Source organism: Anomaloglossus baeobatrachus, chromosome 12, assembly GCF_048569485.1.
Source record: "Anomaloglossus baeobatrachus isolate aAnoBae1 chromosome 12, aAnoBae1.hap1, whole genome shotgun sequence".
Lineage (NCBI taxonomy): Eukaryota > Metazoa > Chordata > Amphibia > Anura > Aromobatidae > Anomaloglossus > Anomaloglossus baeobatrachus.
In genome coordinates, this window is record NC_134364.1 from 27,150,507 (window position 1) to 27,172,443 (window position 21,937).

At 43.8% G+C, this 21,937-nt stretch overlaps 1 protein-coding gene across 9 annotated transcripts in view; it reads left to right on the forward strand.

Annotated features, from left to right (window-relative positions):
- Nucleotides 1-21,937, forward strand: part of LOC142258359 (ryanodine receptor 3) — an 847,167-nt gene that overhangs the window by 678,975 nt on the left and 146,255 nt on the right. For all 9 annotated transcript variants that reach the window (XM_075330934.1, XM_075330936.1, XM_075330935.1 and 6 more), the window contains 2 exons: nt 3,123-3,229; nt 5,869-5,920. In XM_075330934.1, the coding sequence (XP_075187049.1) occupies nt 3,123-3,229; nt 5,869-5,920 (159 nt within the window). The remainder of the gene's footprint in view (nt 1-3,122; nt 3,230-5,868; nt 5,921-21,937) is intronic.

Sequence of the window (21,937 nt, forward strand, 5' to 3'; positions counted from 1 at the left end):
TTATATACCAGCTCTAATACAGATATGAGAAACATGGATCCGCAATAATGCTAAGTGCATCAGACCTACCGTAATCCGTCTTCATGTTTAAGACCAAATGAAACATCCCCACAAAGCTCAGCTTCTTATTTCGAGGGGCAAACTGCCATCATACAAAAAAAGTTTAGTTGTTGAGCACAATTCGCTTTTACAAACGAAACAATTTATGTAGCACTTATAGCCAGCGCAGTAGCCCTGATAGCTGGAAGAGAGGTACATGATGGCCTGAAACCTGCTGTCCAGATGGTAGAAGCATGTTACCATCCATCAGAAAAATCTGATATTATCATGTCTGAGCATTCATGGAAAATGGTTAACAGAATGGAAGCGACCTAACATACAGTAACCAGTCACATAATAAACGCAAATGTCTGGTTATTATGAGTCCCTTTATACACTGAACAAAAATATAGACACAACACTTTTGTTTTTGTTCTTTTTCATGAGCTGAACTCAAAGTTCTAAGACTTTTTCTATGTACAAAAGGCCTTTCAAATATTGTTCACAAATTGTCTAAATCTGTGTTAGTGAGCGCTTCTCCTTTGCTAAGATAATCCATTCTTCTCACAGGTGTGACATATCAAGATGCTGATTAGACAGCATGATTATTGCACAGGTGTGCCTAAGGGTCCCGTAACACGTAGCGACGTTCCAGCGAGCCGACCTGGCAGGGATTGCTGGAGCGTCGCTACACAGATTTCCCCAGCGATCAGAGACCAGCCACCAGCGACCTATGTAACGACGCTGTGCTTGGTAGCCAGGGTACATATCGGGTAACTATGCAAAGCGCTTTGTATAGTTACCCGATGTGTACCCTGGCTACGTGTGCAGGGAGCCGGCGTCTGGCAGCCTGTAACCGGCGTAGGCTGGTAACCATGGTACACATCAGGTAACTAAGCAAAGCCCTTTGCATAGTTACCCGATGTGTACCATGGTTACCAGCGTACCGCCGCCAGACGCCGGCTCCCTGCACATTCAGATTGTTGGTCTCCCGCCGTCAAACACGCCAATGCGTGCTGCACAGCGGGAGACCAACGAGCAAAAAATGGTACTGATCATTTTGTAACAATCAGCGACCTCGCAGCAGGGGCCCGCTCGCTGCTGCTCGTCACACACAGAAATATCGCTGGCAAGGTCACAAAACCTGTGACGTATCGCTGGAGACAAAAAAACATTCCACTCAGCATTCCATCCGAAAGCCGGATGGAATGCAAGGCCATCCGGCACAATTCGGCGCTAATAGAAATCTATGGGGGGGGAAAACGCATCCGGCGTCAACAGACGCCGGATCCGTTTGGCCAGGATTTTGCTGGATTGTGCCTGTTGGCAAAAAACTCATGTGTGAAAGCAGCCTAACGGCTGACTTACACCTTACAATTTCGCATACGATATCGTAAGCGATGTGACCCGCCCCCATCGTATGTGCGGCATGTTCAATTTGTTGACCGTGTCGCACAAATGATTATTTCCCGTCACACATACTTACCCTTCCATACGACCTCGATGTGGGCGGCGAACATCCACTTCCTGGAGTGGGAGGGACGTTCGGCGTCACAGCGACGTCATGCGGCAGCCAGCCAATAGAAGCGGAGGGGCGGAGATGAGCAGGACGTAAACATCCCGCCCACCTCCTTCCTTCCGCACTGTCGGCGGGAGCCGCGGGACGCAGGTAAGCTGCAGTTCATCATTCCCGGGGTGTCACACGGAGCGATGTGTGCTGCCTCGGGAACAATGAACAACCTGACGTTCAATTTTTAGTAGTTGAACGACGTGCATGCGATCAGCGTTTTAACGTTCAATCGCAATCGCACGGAGGTATCACACGCTACAATGTAACTAACGATGCCGGATGTACGTCACTTACGACGTGACCCCGCCGACACATTGTTAGATAAATTGTAGCATGTAAAGCCCGCTTTAGGCACACCTGTGCAATAATCATGCTGTCTAATCAGGATCTTGATATGCTAGATATGTGAGGTGGATGGATTATATCAGCAAAGGAGAACTCACTAATTTAGACAAAAGTGTGAACACTATGAGAGATAAAGGCCTTTTGTTTACATAGAGTAAAGGTGATGTCACACACAACGACAACGACGTCGCTGCTACGTCACCATTTTCTGTGACGTAGCAGTGACGTCCCGTCGCTGTCGCTGTGTGTGACATCCAGCAACGAGCTGGCCCCTGCTGTGAGGTCGCCGCTCGTTGCTGAATATCCAGGTTCATTTTTTGGTCGTCGCTCTCCCGCTGTGACACACACATCGCTGTGTGTGACAGCGAGAGAGCGACGAAATGAAGCGAGCAGGGAGCCGGCATCTGGCAGCTGCGGTATGCTGTAACCAGGGTAAACATCGGGTAACCAAGGGAAGACCTTTCCCTGGTTACCCGATATTTACCTTCGTTACCAGCGTCAGTGCCGGCTCCCTGCTCTCTGCACATGTTGCAGCACAGCAACGCGTGTCGTTATGATCGCTGCTGCGTCTGCTGTGTTTGACAGCTAAGCAGCGATCATAACAGTGACGTACAAGGTCGCTGTTGCATCACAGAAAATGGTGACGTAGTTGTCGCTGTCGCTATGTGTGAACCCAGCTTAATTCTTAGATCTTTGAGTTCAGCTCATGTAAAATGGAAGCAAAACCAAAAGTATTGCATTTATATTTTTGTCCAGTGTATTTCTGTGCACCGCGCTTCATAATGATCTCACATGAGTTCGCTCAACCAACTTTAGTTTCATGTGCTGCATGATCAATATATTAATATATTACCAGTTTGTTAAGCTAAATAAATTGTTTTCCCCAGTAGCTGAACTCTTTCTTGTAGATTGGCGCTCACTTATCTTTTTCTTCTGCGAATTTATCAGACCGCAATAGAATAGCGCTGATAACTTCAGGGTTGTGAATATTCGCACTACGCGGATTATCTGTCTGAAAGTTACCAGTAAGAGTCCTGAGTAAAGGAGGCCAACATTGACTCAACCTTAATTTCAATCTAAGAAAGGCTAGGAATTTATGTGATGGTTTTTTAGACTAAAGAATTCATCCATGGTAATAAACTTCTGAAATATTCTTAATGTGTCTCAGAATCCTAAGAATAATGAAGAAGAAGAGGAGGAAGAGACAGAGAAAAAGCCTGATCCTCTTCACCAGATCATTTTACACTTCAGTCGCAATGCCCTTACAGAGAGGAGGTACCATACAGTTAGCTATTTGTGTGGAAGAGGTTGTCTCTGACTATAACGGGAAACTTATAAAATAAAACTATGTGCCCACGTTGCTTTTTTATGTGCGTCTTTTCTGCACCCAATAAAGCATGTTTTGGCAGCTAAAAAAACATGCTTTTTTATTGCATTTGCGCATTTTTTCCTGCTTTTTTTGGTCCTTTTTTTTAGTCAAGGCGATCGCAGGAGTTCAGGTGCTGTACCCCCGCGATCACTGCTGGGTCACTGATTGATGTTACAGCCGGGACCCGGCTCTCACTGCCTGGAGCGGTACCTGCACCACTCCTGGCAGTTTAACCCCCTGAATGCTGCAATCAGTGCAATTGCAGCATTCAGAAGGCAGAGAGAGGAATCGCTTACCTCTCCCTGGCGATTGGGTCCCTGTAGTGCGATCACAGGAACCCGATCGCTGCCATAGTAACCCTGTGTCATCCCCATGACGACCCCGGGTTACTGAGCTACAGAGAGCTTCACACACCATGCTGTATGCATGTTGTGTGATACAAAGTGTTGCGATATAATCCACTGTAGTGATAAAGCATTGCAGGGTTGACATGTTGCTTCTTTTTTCAGCAACAAAATCTGCAAGGAAAAAACAAGCAGCGTGTGCACAGCAAGTCACCATCCTCATAGACTTTGGTGGGATGCTTTTCCTTGATTTCATTGAATAAAATAAGCAAGGAAGAACGCATAAAAAAATGCAAAAAAAAAAACCGCCACACGGGCACATAGACTAATATATATTTTGTTTATTTCCAAAATATAAAAATATTTACATTCTACTTGGTCTCTTAAGGGTGCTTTACACGCTGCGATATCGCTAGCGATCTCATTAGCGATGTGACACGCCAGATCGCAGATGCGATCTGCCAAGATCGCACATGTGACCGGCGCTATAAAAACGACCTATGTGCGATCTCGGCAGATCGCATTTGCGATCTGGCGTGCCAGATCGCTAACGAGATCGCTAGCGATGTCGCGGCATGTAAAGCACCCTTTAGATGTGTGTGTCTCTAGAGCAATGGCTGGTAAAGTTCTTCCGAGTTGTAACCTTGGAAGAGGGGAAAAAGAAAAAGCTGCACAAACTACCGTACTCAGTGTTCCTCCAGTTATGCAGAAAAATCTCTTATCGTGCAGTAGTTTCTCTAAATTGTTTGCATTAGTGATTTGTTTTTTCCTTGATAGCATCACAAGCTGCCTTTTCTTTCATGATGTCTCCTAATTTGTTGTCTTCAGCCCTGTAGAATGGAATGGCAGATCCTTTTATTGAGTGCAAAATTGCTAATGAAAGTGATGTAGAATAACAAATATAATGCAGACTCCTGTACTGTAATAGTTTTATTACTTACCTGAATGTACACTAATCATTTCATGAAAGAGACTTGATGATCTCTACTTACAGGAGATTTTTTTTTTCCAAAAGCGGATAAGAATTCCAGTAGAAAGCTAATGCAGGATACATGATAAAAGGCGTGTTCCGATCTTATAATTGCATGTATAGCTAGGATTTCTCATCACATTAAAGGGACGCTGTCAATAGGATCAGCCCTCCTTCGTCGTCTATATGAATATGTAGGTCATAGAAAGTTGAATAAAATGATACCTTGATATCTGCCATCCGATGACTTATTCAATAGATATCTACATTATTGTAAATGAGTTGTTAAGATCTATGGGCGGGGCATAGATCTCCCCGAGACATTCCCACAATGGTTTGCTTTAAATGAAAGGGGACTTTATCAGAGTGAAACATGTAATGACTGACAGTCTGCTCTCCATGTCTCACACTTGCATCACCAGCTTTTTACTGTCATCTGAGGGCAGCATAATGTAGGAAAACAGACCCTGATTCCAATGATATATCACTTAGTTTACTGTTTGCAGCAGTTGTAAGACAATCAGTGTTTGTGATGTAGTATTTAACAGAGCTCATAAAGCAAACCCCACCTACAACATAGCTCCCTGAGTATGTTGTCTATTGACAGTAAGCTGCCTATCAGAGGAAGAGGCATGGCCAGACCAAGGCTCACAAGCCATGTAGTCCAGGCAGTTATAATCTCCTGGTGAGATAACAGCAGCAGCAATAATAGATTGCACATCCATGAAATCTAGTCAGCCCCAACGTATTGCTGTCCTCAGAATACATAGCAAAATCCTGCTGTCAGAGCTTGTATAAAATAAACTCTGAAGGCACCTTCTTGGAGAGATCTGTGTCCAGCCGATAGATTTTAATAACTCATTTACATATAAGAATAAATAATGGATTTATCGTGAATAAGACCTTAGATCACAGATATCAAGATGTCACTTATTCAGTTTCTTATGACCTACATGCCCATGTAGATGGCTTAGAAGAGTTGATCCTACTGACCAATTCCATCTAAAGCCAACAATGACACGTGTGACAAACTTGACAACCTTTTAAAAGCCTTTCAGTGTGACCATCAGGGGTACGTAGAGCCGGACTACCCCGACCTAATATTGATGGCCTGTCCCTCTGCTTCAGCTAGTCCAGATCTTTGTCTAGTGTTCCCTGAAGTTAATCATTGAAGTTTTATATACCTTAGATATTTTTTTTGTGTTTTTGATTAAGTTTATTTTCTTCACAGCAAGCTCGAAGATGACCCCTTGTATACCGCATATGCCGCTATGATGGCTAAGGTAAGTGCGCCACTGATTTTTATATATATGATCAATGCATACACTATATTCTATACAATTGTGGGACGTTTGTTACATGTGTAATGACTATATATAACAAAATACTTTTAAAAAGAGATCCCTACCTGACTATTTATGTAATCTCATTTTATACTGTTCTTTGGTACCTTCCATTTGCATGTATTTCCATATAGGTATAGTATATTTTTTTACATTATATTCTTGTTTTCTTGTTTTACAATACAATGCTGTTGTTGAGCACTCTTTAACATGTCTAGAATGCTTGCATTATGAAATCAAGATCTCTAAACTTTAATGTGTGCCTCATACAGCTGACATTGTATATGTCAGTGGATATCACTCACAATCCACAATTGTCAATAGCACATCTGCCTAATTACAGCTACATAGGAGCGTGGGATGTTCCCCTGTCTTCAGTAAAGATTCAACACACAAGGGAAGCTGAGAGTGAACACAAGTATAATGTAGGCTGTAATGGTTGCCATTTCTCAAATTTCTCCTAAATCAACTACATAGCAAAACAACAGGAAGAGGACTAAACTTTGTGTAATACGTAATATAAATTTGCTTACAAAGCAATAGCCAGATACCCAACAAGGGAGTGCTCATAAGACAATTACTCATTGACTAAATCAAGTTTTTATGTTGGATGTACAGTCAGGGCCAGAAATATTTGGACAGTGACACAAGTTTTGTTATTTTAGCTGTTTACAAAAACATGTTCAGAAATACAATTATATATATAATATGGGCTGAAAGTGCACATTCCCAGCTGCAATATGAGAGTTTTCACATCCAAATCTGAGAAAGGGTTTAGGAATCATAGCTCTGTAATGCATAGCCTCCTCTTTTTCAAGGGACCAAAAGTAATTGGACAAGGGACTCTAAGGGCTGCAATTAACTCTGAAGGCGTCTCCCTCGTTAACCTGTAATCAATGAAGTAGTTAAAAGGTCTGGGGTTGATTACAGGTGTGTGGTTTTGCATTTGGAAGCTGTTGCTGTGACCAGACAACATGCGGTCTAAGGAACTCTCAATTGAGGTGAAGCAGAACATCCTGAGGCTGAAAAAAAAGAAAAAATCCATCAGAGAGATAGCAGACATGCTTGGAGTAGCAAAATCAACAGTCGGGTACATTCTGAGAAAAAAGGAATTGACTGGTGAGCTTGGGAACTCAAAAAGGCCTGGGCATCCACGGATGACAACAGTGGTGGATGATCACCGCATACTTTCTTTGGTGAAGAAGAACCCGTTCACAACATCAACTGAAGTCCAGAACACTCTCAGTGAAGTAGGTGTATCTGTCTCTAAGTCAACAGTAAAGAGAAGACTCCATGAAAGTAAATACAAAGGGTTCACATCTAGATGCAAACCATTCATCAATTCCAAAAATAGACAGGCCAGAGTTAAATTTGCTGAAAAACACCTCATGAAGCCAGCTCAGTTCTGGAAAAGTATTCTATGGACAGATGAGACCAAGATCAACCTGTACCAGAATGATGGGAAGAAAAAAGTTTGGAGAAGAAAGGGAACGGCACATGATCCAAGGCACACCACATCCTCTGTAAAACATGGTGGAGGCAACGTGATGGCATGGGCATGCATGGCTTTCAAGGGCACTGGGTGGGTCACTTGTGTTTATTGATGACATAACAGCAGACAAGAGTAGCCGGATGAATTCTGAAGTGTACCGGGATATACTTTCAGCCCAGATTCAGCCAAATGCCGCAAAGTTGATCGGACGGCGCTTCATAGTACAGATGGACAATGGCCCCAAGCATACAGCCAAAGCTACCCAGGAGTTCATGAGTGCAAAAAAGTGGAACATTCTGCAATGGCCAAGTCAATCACCAGATCTTAACCCAATTGAGCATGCATTTCACTTGCTCAAATCCAGACTTAAGACGGAAAGACCCACAAACAAGCAAGACCTGAAGGCTGCGGCTGTAAAGGCCTGGCAAAGCATTAAGAAGGAGGAAACCCAGCGTTTGGTGATGTCCATGGGTTCCAGACTTAAGGCAGTGATTGCCTCCAAAGGATTCGCAACAAAATATTGAAAATAAAAATATTTTGTTTGGGTTTGGTTTATTTGTCCAATTACTTTTGACCTCCTAAAATGTGGAGTGTTTGTAAAGAAATGTGACAATTCCTACAATTTCTATCAGATATTTTTGTTCAAACCTTCAAATTAAACGTTACAATCTGCACTTGAATTCTGTTGTAGAGATTTCATTTCAAATCCAATGTGGTGGCATGCAGAGCCCAACTCGCGAAAATTGTGTCACTGTCCAAATATTTCTGGACCTAACTGTATTTAAAAAAAAATAATTATATATATATATATATATATATATATATATATATATATATATATATATATATATATATATATATATATATATATATATATACACTGTGTGTGTGTATGTGTGTGTGTGTGTGTGTGTGTGTGTGTGTTATATATATATATATATATATATATATATATATACATCTCTTATAGTCTGTATTAACAGTGGAAAAAAACCTCTTACAATTTTCACACTGGCCATTGAGGCTTTATAGACTCTAACTTCCTGTTGTTCCAGGAAACAACACATGTGCATAGTCTCAATAATCAGATCCCAACCCTATCATAGGTATGAGTCTGAGTGTGTGCAGAGGTCATTGTAAAGGGAGGGGGGAGTAGGATCAACTGTGACATATCCTATTGTGATTGGTGGATCCTGTGTCATCCGCTGTGAATAGGGGTGTAATCCTGCCTTTACTGATAAGAAAACTCTCGTAACTTATTTATAAAAAGACAGGGAATATTAGTGTAAAGCAAATTTATTTATTATTGTTTCTTTAATAAAAATAGTGATAAGAACAAAAAACATTACCAACAACGTTCACTCTTTCTATACAGTCTATGGATTAATTAATTGCTGCGTACATACATTTTCCTTCCTAATATTCCTCCCACTCCATCTGGTATGTGCTATCCTGACTCTCCTTCAGTCAGTGATGTTCCAGGTGCTAACACTGGCATCACACTCAGTGTACTGGATGGGAGCAATGAGACAAAAAATGCAGTCATTTACTGTAACGTAATCTAGGCCTCTGTAATGCATATTATGAAGTTTCTTCATTTCTGCTAAACCTTACAATCCTATTCCACACTGATGAGGGGCAATACCCCGAAACAGCTGTCTGTGGATGGATACCTGGCCTTAGTATTTCCCTTGTCATATCTTTAAACTTGTCAAAAAATTGGATATTGACTAAAAGGGCCACTTAATATGGTGGTTATGGTGGTCTCCTAAAAAGAGTCACCCCTTGGCTAGGTCCTTCCCGGAGGGATATCTGGCTGGTTTCTGTGTCGAGACTCCTAACAGAAGCTCCACGGACCTTTTTGATTTGCAAACCTCACAAAGCTGTAATAATCCATGTGTCTGAATATCCCATTAACAAAAACTGTTGCATTTAAATATGGTATATTTTAGCCATTTTCATATAGTTAAATTTCTTGTATTTCTTTCTTTTTTTTTGTTCAGAAAATAAACAAACCTGAAATTTGTAAAAAGGTGCCCAATCTTTTTAATTAAAACATATTTGTATCTTTCCTCTAACTTTGGAACGCCACCTTTTTCTTTGTAAAAATATACAAAAGGTATAAAAGCAAGCCTTAAACTTTGCCTTATATTTGCTATTTTAAATCTCTATAGAAAATAATGCATTTCTATATATTACAGCGTGAGGGGGTTAAGCGACGTGAGAATCGTGTTCCGATATTGACATGCACAGCCTTTGTCTTGCTTTTTCAGATGTTTCACTGAAGGTTATCCACTTGTTCGCTTTGTGAGGTTATTTTTATGTTGCAGCACTGTCTTCATTGTAGTAAAGAACGTGAATGAGAAGTGAATTTGCCGTTGTCGCTGATCCCTGCGTCATAGATTGGTTTGACGTCTCTGCCTTATAACACCGTTTTCACCAATAACGTTACATAAAACCCTCATCTACTCTACAATTACAAAATGATATCAATGCTGCCTGTTCTGGGCAAAGTAAGACTAGAATATTGAAATGTACAAGTGGTTAGTTTTTAAGTGGATATGCTGATTAAATTGCAACCTTCTTAGAAGTTCAGGCACAGCTGAAGAGCAGATGTTTTGTGGAAAGTGTCTGAGTCTATCAGAATACTTACATCTACGGTAGTTAAGTATATATTAAATCCATCCAAAATATGTGGTTGAAGCTTGAGATTTGCAATGCATTTCATTAGATTTTCATATTTTTAGAAATCCAAAGCTGGACGTTGAAGTTGGTTTTTAATCCAGTTCCATTAAACTTGGAGTTTTGTCTCTTAAAGGGCATGCATCATCAGAAAAATGCCTTCTATTTAAATCAGGTTTTTATGTTACATCTATTTTTTTCTTATTTTAGCAATTTTTTTCATATTTTTATTATTAAAAATATAGAATCATAGAATGGAAGAGTTGGAAGGGACCTCAAGGGCCATCGGGTCCAACCCCCTGTGAGTGCAGGCTTTCCTAAATCATCCCAGCTATATGTTTATCCAGTTTCCACTTGAAGATTTCCATTGAGGAAGAGCTCACTACCTCCCGTAGTCGCCTGTTCTACTCTCTGGCTGCCCTCACTGTCAGAATGTTTTTCTTAATGTTTAATCTGAATCTCCTTCCTTTAAATTTCATCCCATTGCTTCTTCTACTTCCTTGTGCTAATGAGAATAGATTGGTTCCCTCTGCACTGTGACTAACTTTCAGATATTTGTAGACCGCTATTAAGTCTCCGCTCAGCCTTCTCTTTGTAATCCCTATATGTAAATAGGAATCTTGCAATTTTCATATTGGCCACAACCTGTGTACACTACTCATAACACAGGATCCACAAATCAAAACAGTCAATGTCACAGCTCTCCCGACTTCTGGGATCTGACCATTGTGTTTATGTACATGTGTTGTTTCCTGCAACAATAGGAAGTTAAAGTCTAAAAAAAGCCCCAGAGGCCAGTTTGAAAATTACAAGATTTATTTTTTTGGTTAATAATTGCTGGAAGAGACACTAAGCGGGAATAGGGTCTTATCCTAAAACAACTGTCAGCAAAATTGATGTAAGGGGTAGACTCACCTGGCGTGGTTGTGAGAGTCACAACCACTATAATGGTGTAAGTATGGCTGCAGCAGAAACCACACGGATATGTAATTCAAAATTGGAGAGAAAAGGGTTAATAGAACACTCCACCATAAAAAAGGAGATCCATGTAAAAGGAATGATTTATTTGTCAACTAATTTGAAAGCCTTATGGCTTTCTCCTCAGGATATATCAGGTGTATGATTTGTCCTGAGGAAGAAGCCATAAGGCGGGCTTTGCACACTACGATATCGCAGGTACGATGTCGGTGGGGTCAAATTGAAAATGATGTACTTCCGGCATCGCATGCGACATCGTAGTGTGTAAAGGCTCAATGATACGATTAACGAGCGCAAAAGCGTCGTAATCGTATCATCGGAGCAGCGTCGGCGTAATCCATGATTACGCTGACGCGACGGTCCGATGTTGTTCCTCGTTCCTGCGGCAGCACACATCGCTGTGTGTGAAGCCGCAGGAGCGAGGAACATCCCCTACCGGCGTCACTGCGGCTTCCGTAGGATATGCGGAAGGAAGGAGGTGGGCGGGATGTTTAAATCCCGCTCATCTCCGCCCCTCCTCTCCTATTGGCCGCCTGCCGTGTGATGTCGCAGTGGCGCCGCACGACCCGCCCCCTTAATAAGGAGGCGGGTCACCGGCCAGAGCGACGGTCGCAGGACAGGTGAGTCCATGTGAAGCTGCCGAAGCGATAATGTTCGCAACGGCAGCTATCACAAGGCTATCGCCGCTGCGACGGGGGCGGGGACTATCGCGCTCGGCATCGCAGCATCGGCCTGCAATGTCGCAGCGTGCAAAGTGCACCTTAGGCTTTGATACGCATTAACAAATAAATCGGTCCTTTTACATGGATCTTCTTTTATGTGGCGACGCGGTCTATTAACCCTTCTCCCTCCAATTTTGAATTTAGATTTCTTTTGTGATATATATCATTTTTTTATACTGACTGTGTTAAATCTGTTTTTTTTTTTTGTTTTTTTGCAGCATTTTTTTCCGGGGCAAATACCTAATTTAAACAATAGGTCCTTTTCTGATTACACATTCTGTCTTCGAATAGGGCTGGTCACACCACATTAGGCTAACGTGGACTATTTTCCCGACAGCATGTCACGTGACCAAAATCAGTTGGGCGACTTTAGTTAGATATTTTCTAACTGTGATTTGGTAAGAAATTAAAAGAAGAAATGCAAATTGCAGATGTTTCTCATGAGAGGCACAAGTCGTATAAAGCTTACACTGAAGCCTATGGGGTTGGATGGTACTTCAGAACAAAAATCCAACACAGTTGGATATTCATGACACTCAATCCATGGTAGATCATTGTAAGATGATCCTATTGACCGTCATTAAAGCAACATCGCAGTGTGACACCACTATCTTCATGACACTCAAGTAGTCTTAGTTTTAAAGTATTTTTAAGAGAGACAATGATATTGGCCAAATACTAAAACAAATGAGTAGTGCAGATGAATGTTTTGGAGGAAAATGGTCAATGCTACATTTGTATGTAAGCACATTGTATAAAATAAAAGAGGGGAGGGGGCAAGTGTCCACAAGACTCACTGGGCAGAATACTAATTGTAGTAAGTCTTGTGTTCCTTGCTTGGTTTGTGGAAGGACTAATAATCTTGGCTTTCTTTTTTAATCGTACAGTGCTGGCCAAAAGTATTGGCACCCCTGCAATTCTGTCAGATAATACTCAGTTTCTTCTTGAAAATGATTGCAATCACAAATTCTTTGGTATTATCTTCATTTAATTTGTCTTCAATGGAAAAAAGTATTGGTACTGTTTGAAAAATCATGTGATGCTTCTCTAATTTGTGTAATTAACAGCGCCTGTAACTTACCTGTGGCACCTAACAGGTGTTGGCAATAACTAAATCACACTTGCAGCCAGTTGACATGGATTAAAGTTGTCTCACCCTCTGTCCTGTGTCCTTGTGTGCACCACATTGAGCATGGAGAAAAAAAAGAAGACCAAAGAACTGTCTGAGGACTTGAGAATCCAAATTGTGAGGAAGCATGAGCAATCACAAGGCTACAAGTCCATCTCCAAAGACCTAAAAGTTCCTGTGTCTACACTGCGCAGTGTCATCAAGAAGTTTAAAGCCCATGGCACTGTGGCTATCCTCCCTAGATGTGGATTGAAAAGAAAAATTGACGAGAGATTTCAACGCAAGATTGTGCGGATGGTGGATAAAGAACCTCGACTAAAATCCAAACAAGTTCAAGCTGCCCTGCAGTCCGAGGGTACAACAGTGTCACCCCGTACTATCCGTCGGCGTCTGATTGAAAAGGGACTGCATGGTAGGATACCCAGGAAGACCCCACTTCTTACCCCGAGACATAAAAAAGCCAGGCTGGAGTTTGTCAAAACTTACCTGAGAAAGCCTAAAACGTTTTAGAAGAATGTTCTCTGGTCAGATGAGACAAAAGTAGAGCTTTTTGGGAAAAGCCATCAACATAGAGTTTACAGGAAATAAAAAGAGGAATTCAAAGTAAAGAACATGGTCCCTACAGTCAAACATGGCGGAGGACCCCTGATGTATTGGGGCTGCTTTGCTGCCTCTGGCACTGGACTGCTTGACCGAGTGCATTACATTATGAAGTCTGAAGACTACCAATAAATTTTGCAGCATAATGTAGGGCCCAGTGTGAGAAAGCTGGGTCTCCCTCAGAGGTCATGGGTCTTCCAGCAGGACAATGACCCAAAACACTTCAAAAAGCACTAGAAAATGGTTTGATAGAAAGCACTGGAGACTACTAAAGTGGCCAGCAATGAGTCCAGACCTGAATTCCATAGAACACCTGTGGAGAGATCTCAAAATGGCAGTTTGGAGAAGGCACCCTTCAAATCTCAGGGACCTGGAGCAGTTTGCCAAAGAAGAATGGTCTAAAATTCCAGCAGAGCATTGTACGAAACTCATTGATGGTTACCGGAAGCGGTTGTTCGCAGTTATTTTGGCTAAAGGTTGTGCAACCAAGTATTAGGCTAAGGGTGCCAATACTTTTGTCTGGCCCATTTTTGGAGTTTTGTGTGAAATGATCAATGATTTGATTTTTGTTTCATTCTCTTTTGTGTTTTTTCATTGCAAGCAAAATAAATGAAGATAATAATACCAAAGAATTTGTGATTGCAATCATTTTCAGGAAGAAACTGAGTATTCTCTGTCAGAATTGCAGGGGTGCCAATACTTTTGGCCAGCACTGTATATATCTGTGTGTTGAGACATGGTTTTTGGTGTTTTTTATTATCTTTTCTGTACTTATTATATTGACTGTTCAATAATATAATTTTATGCATAAATCCATTCTTAATGCTCCCAAATTGTCCGAAAATTGCCATGGTAGGGATATGTCGCCAGGCCTGTTATATGAATCTCTGCAAACATGCCGGTAGTCCTGCATTTTGTAAATGTTACTGTCTTGGTAGAGTGGTTTCAAAACCTTGCTATGTATTGGATGCCATGGTAAGATGAAAAATGATAGGTGAAATTCACTTTCATTTTATTGGCAACATATCATCTTTCTCGTTCCACTAATTTTTATAAAAATAAAAAGATGTTTGCACAAGTTGCTTTACAGTTATTCACTGGTGGACAATTGTTTAATTGCATACATTTTGAGTTAAAAATGAAAAAAAAAGGTACCATTTGCCTTTTATGGGCTCTTCTGCTTGCTGCATAATGAGTTAAGTGAATATTAGTAAGCTCATTTTGACTTTTGTCTGTCTTTTCTGAGCTATTCTCAACTGATTTATTAGAACATAAGAGTTTAGTTCAGCTCCCATTTTTTTCTGTGGTCATAAATACAAAGGAGTTAAAAAAAAAAATACAATAAAGAGTTAAAAACTCCCTGTCAGAATAGATTATTGGTTAATACTTTAGGCAGCCAGCAATGGGCAAGAAAACAAAGACAGTCTAAAAGCCAATCTGCAATTTTTTAAAAAAATCCTAATCGTAAATAAAAAACAATAAGATGCTTAAGTTTTATATCTTACTAGCTGTAGCACTCGGCATTGCCCGGGATAGTAACTGTCTCTCTGTTTCTCTCCCAGTCTCTGTCTGTGTGTCGCTGTCTGTCTCTTTCCTTGTCTGTCTGTGTCTATGTCTCTGTCTGTCTGTTTCTATGTCTCTGTCTGTTTCTATCAGTCTGTCTGTCTTTGTATCAGTCTATCTGTCTCTATCTCTGTGTCTGTGTCGGTCTGTCTCTATCTCTGTGTCTGTCTCTATCTCTGTGTCTCTCGCTTTCCCTGTCTGTCTCTCTCTTTCCCAGTCTGTCTCTTTCCTCGTCTGCCAGTCTCTTTCCCCGGTCTATCTCTTTCCCCGTCTGCCTGTCTCTTTCCCCGTCTCCCTGTTTATTTCCCCAGTTTGTTTCTTCCCCATCTGCCTGTTTGTCTGTCTCTTTCTTTGTCTGTCTATCTCTGTTTCTTTCACCATCTGTCTCTTTCCCTGTCTCCCCATCTCTTTTCCTGTCTTTTTCCCAGTTTGTCTTTGTCCATCTCTTTCTGTCTTTCCCTGTCTGTCTCTTTCCCTGTCTGTCTCTTTCCCTGTCTGTCTCTTTCCCTGTCTGTCTCTTTCCCTGTCTGTCTCTTTCCCTGTCTGTCTCTTTCCCTGTCTGTCTCTTTCCCTGTCTGTCTCTTCCTTGTCTGTCTCTATTCCTGTCTCTTTCCCAGTCTGTCTCTATCAAGGTTTATCTCTTTCCCCATCTGTCTTTGTCTGTCTCTCTGTCTGTCTGTCTGCCTGTCTCTTTTCCCGTCTGTCTTTTTCCCCGTCTGTCTCTGTTTTTCTCATTTCCCGTCTGTCTCTTTCCCAATCTGTCTGTCTCTTTCCCCATCTGTCTGTCTCTTTCCCCGTCTGTCTCTCTGTCTGTCTGTCTTTCTGTCTGTCTCTGTCTCTCTCTATCCGTCTCCCCACCGATATCTTATTACCTCACACATAAGCTTCTTATATGAACAATGTCCTTTGTTCCTATAGCAACCAATCACAGCTCATATTAATAACCTGTAGTTCCAGGCTCTATTCACTTTAATGGAGGCATGTTTTTTGGAGAGTAACTGTAAAGCATGGGGTTACATTTTCCTGTCAAAACCTTGTCTATGATGTTCCCTGGGTCACATGAGGTGTCTGTGCAAAATTTCGTGATTGTAAATGCGACGGTGTGGATTCCTTTAGCGAATATACACACACACATACACTCAGCTTTATATATTAGATCTCTGCTATTCCCAAAAAGATACTATATAAATATGCAACTGTGGGTCCCCCTTCCGGTAATAAAGTCCTCCGCCTGTTCTTTAAACACTGGGGATCATCTTCCAGAAAGGAGAGACAGTCGAGCTATACTAACAGATAGTTATTGACAGGATTACCTTTGACCCTATGTTTTGGAGTACACAACAGAAGCAGATGTAACATCAATTTCAATCCTAACATGTCTGGTTCTAAGTTTGGCAAGTTTAGAGACACAAAATATAATTATTTTCACAAGAAAATAGACACAAATTATTGCCAATATCTTTGCAACAAAGTACATGATGCGCACCAGCCATCCTCCCATTCCTTTGAACAAGTTGATGGGGTTAAGCCACCTGAGGCAATCAGGACATTGGAAGTCCCAGTCTTCTTGGGAATGGAGTCTTCTGAACTCATCTTTGAGCAATCTGACATGCTAGACATCATGCATAATCCTTGATGTATTGGTGTTATCCGCATAGCGGCAGCAGGAAGGTCCCACTATCTGACAAAGTCTCCTTGGGATGCAGTAAGGTAATCTAGAAAAAAAGTGTGTAATTACTCTGGTAATCAGGGAGCAGCTGAGAAGCAGTAATATTCAAAACCTCAAATATATCATTAGAAAGATTATCAAACAATTCAGCTAAACTCAATATAATCAGCATTTTGTACCTGTAGAATATAGAGGGACAGTGCTACCCCAACTTTTTAGCTCTTGGGATGATAGCTCATTCACTCTATCTCCCGAGTTCCCTTATCTCAGCCACTCTCAGAATCATATGCCTAGGTAGACAGTAAAGCACATATAATAGCACCAAAAAGGAAAACAAATTTTTCATTCACTGAGACACAGTGAAGGCATCCATGTCATATGACCAGACTACAGAGTTATGGGCACAGCTACAGGAGGCAGGCAGTAACACAATGGGCTACTTGCCGCAGTTGTTCCCGAGTCCTGGTTTGCTCAAGGGTCTGCAGTTCCACGACGCTATTGTGCCTGTCTTCTCCACCAAACAAAATGTTACGGCAACTATGGGGACCAGCGTTGTACAGGGATCCGCCTCATGTCACACATGAATGCTGTCAATGGAGGTAATAATGTCACACACACCAGCAGAGTTCAAAGTATGACAAGATTCCTCATTTATTAAAGAAAATCTATATATATAATTGCCTTATTCTGTCTGTCTGTCTGTCTGTCATGCTCCGAAATTGTGTCCTTACGGTGACACAAAGCTGATTGGCCGCTGGGCTCGCCATGGCCCCGCCCCCCCACACGGATTGGCCTCTCGCCCCGGCTCTCTGCAGGCCCCGCCCCCCTCACGCAATGCACGCTCGCTGTGGCCCAACTGACACGGGGCTCCGATTCCCAGGTGAGTACACACACATCAGATCACACTCACTCTCACACACACCTCACACATCACATCCACACATCACAACATGCTGGGATATCACTTGCTTCTACACCGGCTCCGTCAGGATCCCGGCAGCGCCAGACATAACCTTGCGATGCTGGGATCTTAACGGAGGCCGTGAAAGCTGGTAACCATTATACACATCGGGTAACTAAGGTCCCTTAGTTACCCGATGTGTATCATAGTTACCAGTGTACACCGGCTCACACTCACTCTCACACACACCTCACACACACATCACATCGCATCCACACATCAAGGTCCTGCAGCTGCGGAAAATACACACACATAACAGCACACACACACACACATACACACACACACACACATACACACACACAAATCAGATCACACTCACTCACACACACACATCACATCGCATCCAAATACTCACAACATCCTGGGATATCGCTTGCTTCTCGGCGGCGATATTGTGCTGTTGTGAGCTTCCAGGACCTGACGGAGGATCACATGGCCAGAAGCATGTGATATCCCCGGATGTTGTGAGTATCAGCGCGTATGTGCAATATCGTCAGTGTCTGTGTGTGTGAGTGTATGCGATCGGGTGTGTGTGAGTGGATGCGATCGGTTGTGTGTGTGTGAGTGGATGCGATCGGTTGTGTGTGTGAGTGGATGCGATCGGGTGTGTGTGAGTGGATGCGATCGGTTGTGTGTGTGAGTGGATGCGATCGGTTGTGTGGGTGAGTGGATGCGATCGGTTGTGTGGGTGAGTGGATGCGATCGGGTGTGGGTGAGTGTCGGCAGAGGAGCACGGCGTGCTGGAGGAGGCTGGGAGCAGAGAGGCTGATCTTGGGGAAGGCTGGGAGGGGGAGGCTGATGCTGAGGGAGGCTGGAAGGAGAGAGGCTGAGCAAACGTGCTCCATCCGCCATACTGCGCACTCCCCATCGTGCTGCATCCCCCATGCTGCGCACTCCCAAACGTGGTCCATCCGCCATGCTGCGCACACCCAAACGTGGTCCATCCGCCATGCTGCGCACTCCCAAACGTGGTCCATCCGCCATGCTGCGCACTCCCAAACGTGCTCCATCCGCCATACTGCGCACTCCCAAACGTGCTCCATCCGCCATACTGCGCACTCCCCATCGTGCTCCATCCGGCATGCTGCGCACTCCCAAGCGGATGGAGCATGATGGGGGGTGCGCAGCATGGCGGATGGAGCACGTTTGGGAGTGCGCAGCATGGCGGATGGAGCACGTTTGGGAGTGCGCAGCATGACGGATGGAGCACGTTTGGGAGTGCGCAGCATGACGGATGGAGCACGTTTGGGAGTGCGCAGCATGCCGGATGGTGCACGATGGGGAGTGCGCAGTATGGCGGATGGAGCACGTTTGGGAGTGTGCAGTATGGCGGATGGAGCACGTTTGGGAGTGCGCAGCATGGCGGATGGAGCACGTTTGGGAGTGCGCAGCATGGCGGATGGACTACGTTTGGGAGTGCGCAGCATGGCGGATGGAGCACGTTTGGGAGTGCGCAGCATGGCGGATGGAGCACGTTTGGGAGTGCGCAGCATGGCGGATGGAGCACGTTTGGGAGTGCGCAGCATGGCGGATGGAGCACGTTTGGGAGTGCGCAGCATGCCGGATGGTGCACGATGGGGAGTGCGCAGTATGGCGGATGGAGCACGTTTGGGAGTGCGCAGCATGGCGGATGGAGCACGTTTGGGAGTGCGCAGCATGGCGGATGGACCACGTTTGGGAGTGCGCAGCATGGCGGATGGAGCACGTTTGGGAGTGCGCAGCATGGCGGATGGAGCACGTTTGGGAGTGCGCAGCATGGCGGGTGGAGCACGTTTGGGAGTGCGCAGCATGGCGGATGGAGCATGATAGGGGGGGCGCAGCATGGCGGATGGAGCACGTTTAGGAGTGCGCAGCATGGCGGATGGAGCACGATGGGGAGTGCGCAGCATGGCGGATGGAGCACGTTTGGGAGTGCGCAGCATGGGGGATGGAGCACGATGGGGAGTGCGCAGTATGGCGGATGGAGCACGTTTGGGAGTGCGCAGCATGGCGGATGGACCACGTTTGGGAGTGCGCAGCATGGCGGATGGACCACGTTTGGGAGTGCGCAGCATGGCGGATGGAGCACGTTTGGGAGTGCGCTGCATGGGGGATGGAGCACGATGGGGGGTGCGCAGCATGGGGGATGGAGCACGATGGAAGGTGCACACCTCCCCCCAACACACACACACGCGCACTGCACAACACACACACACTGGGAACCACAAACAACGCCCTACACAGACACCCACACACACAGACAACGCTGCACACACAACACCCAACACACAAACACCGCAGCACACACAAATATACGCACATACCGCACAACACACACATTGCTCAAAACATACCTCCCCCCAAAACACACCACACACACACACAAACCGCACAACACACACACACACAACACTACAGACACACAGCGCTCCACAAACAACGCAACACACGCAACACACATACAACACCGCTCTCACCCCCCGCCACACCCAGAACATGTACAGCGCCCTACACAAACACTTGGTAACTACACACAACAACATCTATATATATATATATAACAAAAATCATACATGAACTACACAATACGTAAATTCTAGAATACCCGATGCGTAGAATCGGGCCACCTTCTAGTTAATACATATTTATACAATATAATTTTGGGCGTATCTTAATGGTTGCATTACCATCTTACTACTGATTGGTTGTATTTCAATTTTCTAAGTAATTGGATATTAATCTCAAACTAATGTGTTGGGTTTTTTTTAGGTTCAATCTCAAGTCATTGATTAACATTGTCTGGGCATACTGCTGTGTGTGTGTGTGTGTGTGTGTGTGTGTGTGTGTGTGTTTGTGTGTGTGCACACGTGCGTGCCTCAAACCTCATCTATGGCAACTGGACATTAGATGCATTCAGGTAGGAAGCTTCAAAGCCATAGACAGAGTGTTCCTTCAGAGATAGCTTGAAGGTCAGTGCTTGTAGAAAATGTATCTTCTTCAGAAATTAAAACACTTTACAGAAAACAAAATGGATGCCACTGTTACAGTGGCATCCATCCTGACTGTGTCCATTGTCTCGCTTTCGGAGCTTATGCACCCAACAGTGAGCTCAGATGCAGTTTAGACAGAGCCTAAGCCAAAAGGATAATGGGCCAAATTTATTATATTGCTCGTGTTGCATTCTAAACTTGACTTATCTTTATTGTTTGGCTTTACTTTGCATTTAATCACAACCTGTAAGCTACACCCCTTGTTGAATGAGACGAAAATTGAGTGTCTCAAACTAGATGAGAAAATTGGTGCCAAAAGTGAGGGGCACTCACAATATAGTTGTCCCCCGCTATATCATGGTTAACTTATCGCAGGTATAGTTTATTTATAAGACACACCGGATTATAAGACACACCCCAAATTTAAAGAAATACAATAAAAATATACCATGGGGTCTGTCTTATAATGCATTGGTATCTTACCAGGGGGGAAAAACCTACCTAAGATGCCAGACCAAATGCAAAACCTACCAGATGGTCTGGCATCTTTGGTAGGTTTTTCTTTTTTGATGTGTTCTATGTGGTTTTATCTTACCAGGGGGGCAGCAGCAGTGGTGGAGCGGAGTCACAGGAGGCAGGGGCGGTAGTGGAGTAGGACAATGCTGCGGGCAGTGCGGCGGATGTCCCAGATGCTCGTTGCATGCGCTGCTATACTAGGAACACCCAGAAACTGTCGGTGGTGCAGGCATCAAAGATATTGTGCCCGTAGTTGGCACGTGCGTAGATTGAGCTAACTGCTCAATGATGAATCGAGATCTCATCTGCGCTCTCGCCATCTCTTGGCACCATTTTCCTTAAGTCCGCTGCTGGGAGATCTATGGGCCAGAGTCAGCTCGTGCGCAGATGAGATCTTGAGCCGAGAGCTCAACATGCACATGCGCTGACTCCGGGCGCCATTATTTGAAGCCCGCACCGCCGACATTTTCAAGTAGGAGGCCCGTGCCTCGCCGCCGACAGCACAATACCCAATACAGCGTGCAGCACAGCCCCTCCTGTGACCCCTCTCCACCAACTACAAAACTACATTCAGCTTATAAGACACACCCCTCATTTTCCTCCCAATTTTTGTGGAGGAAAATGAGGGTTGCGTCTTATAATCCTAAAAATAATAAAGTTTAATATAACTCCG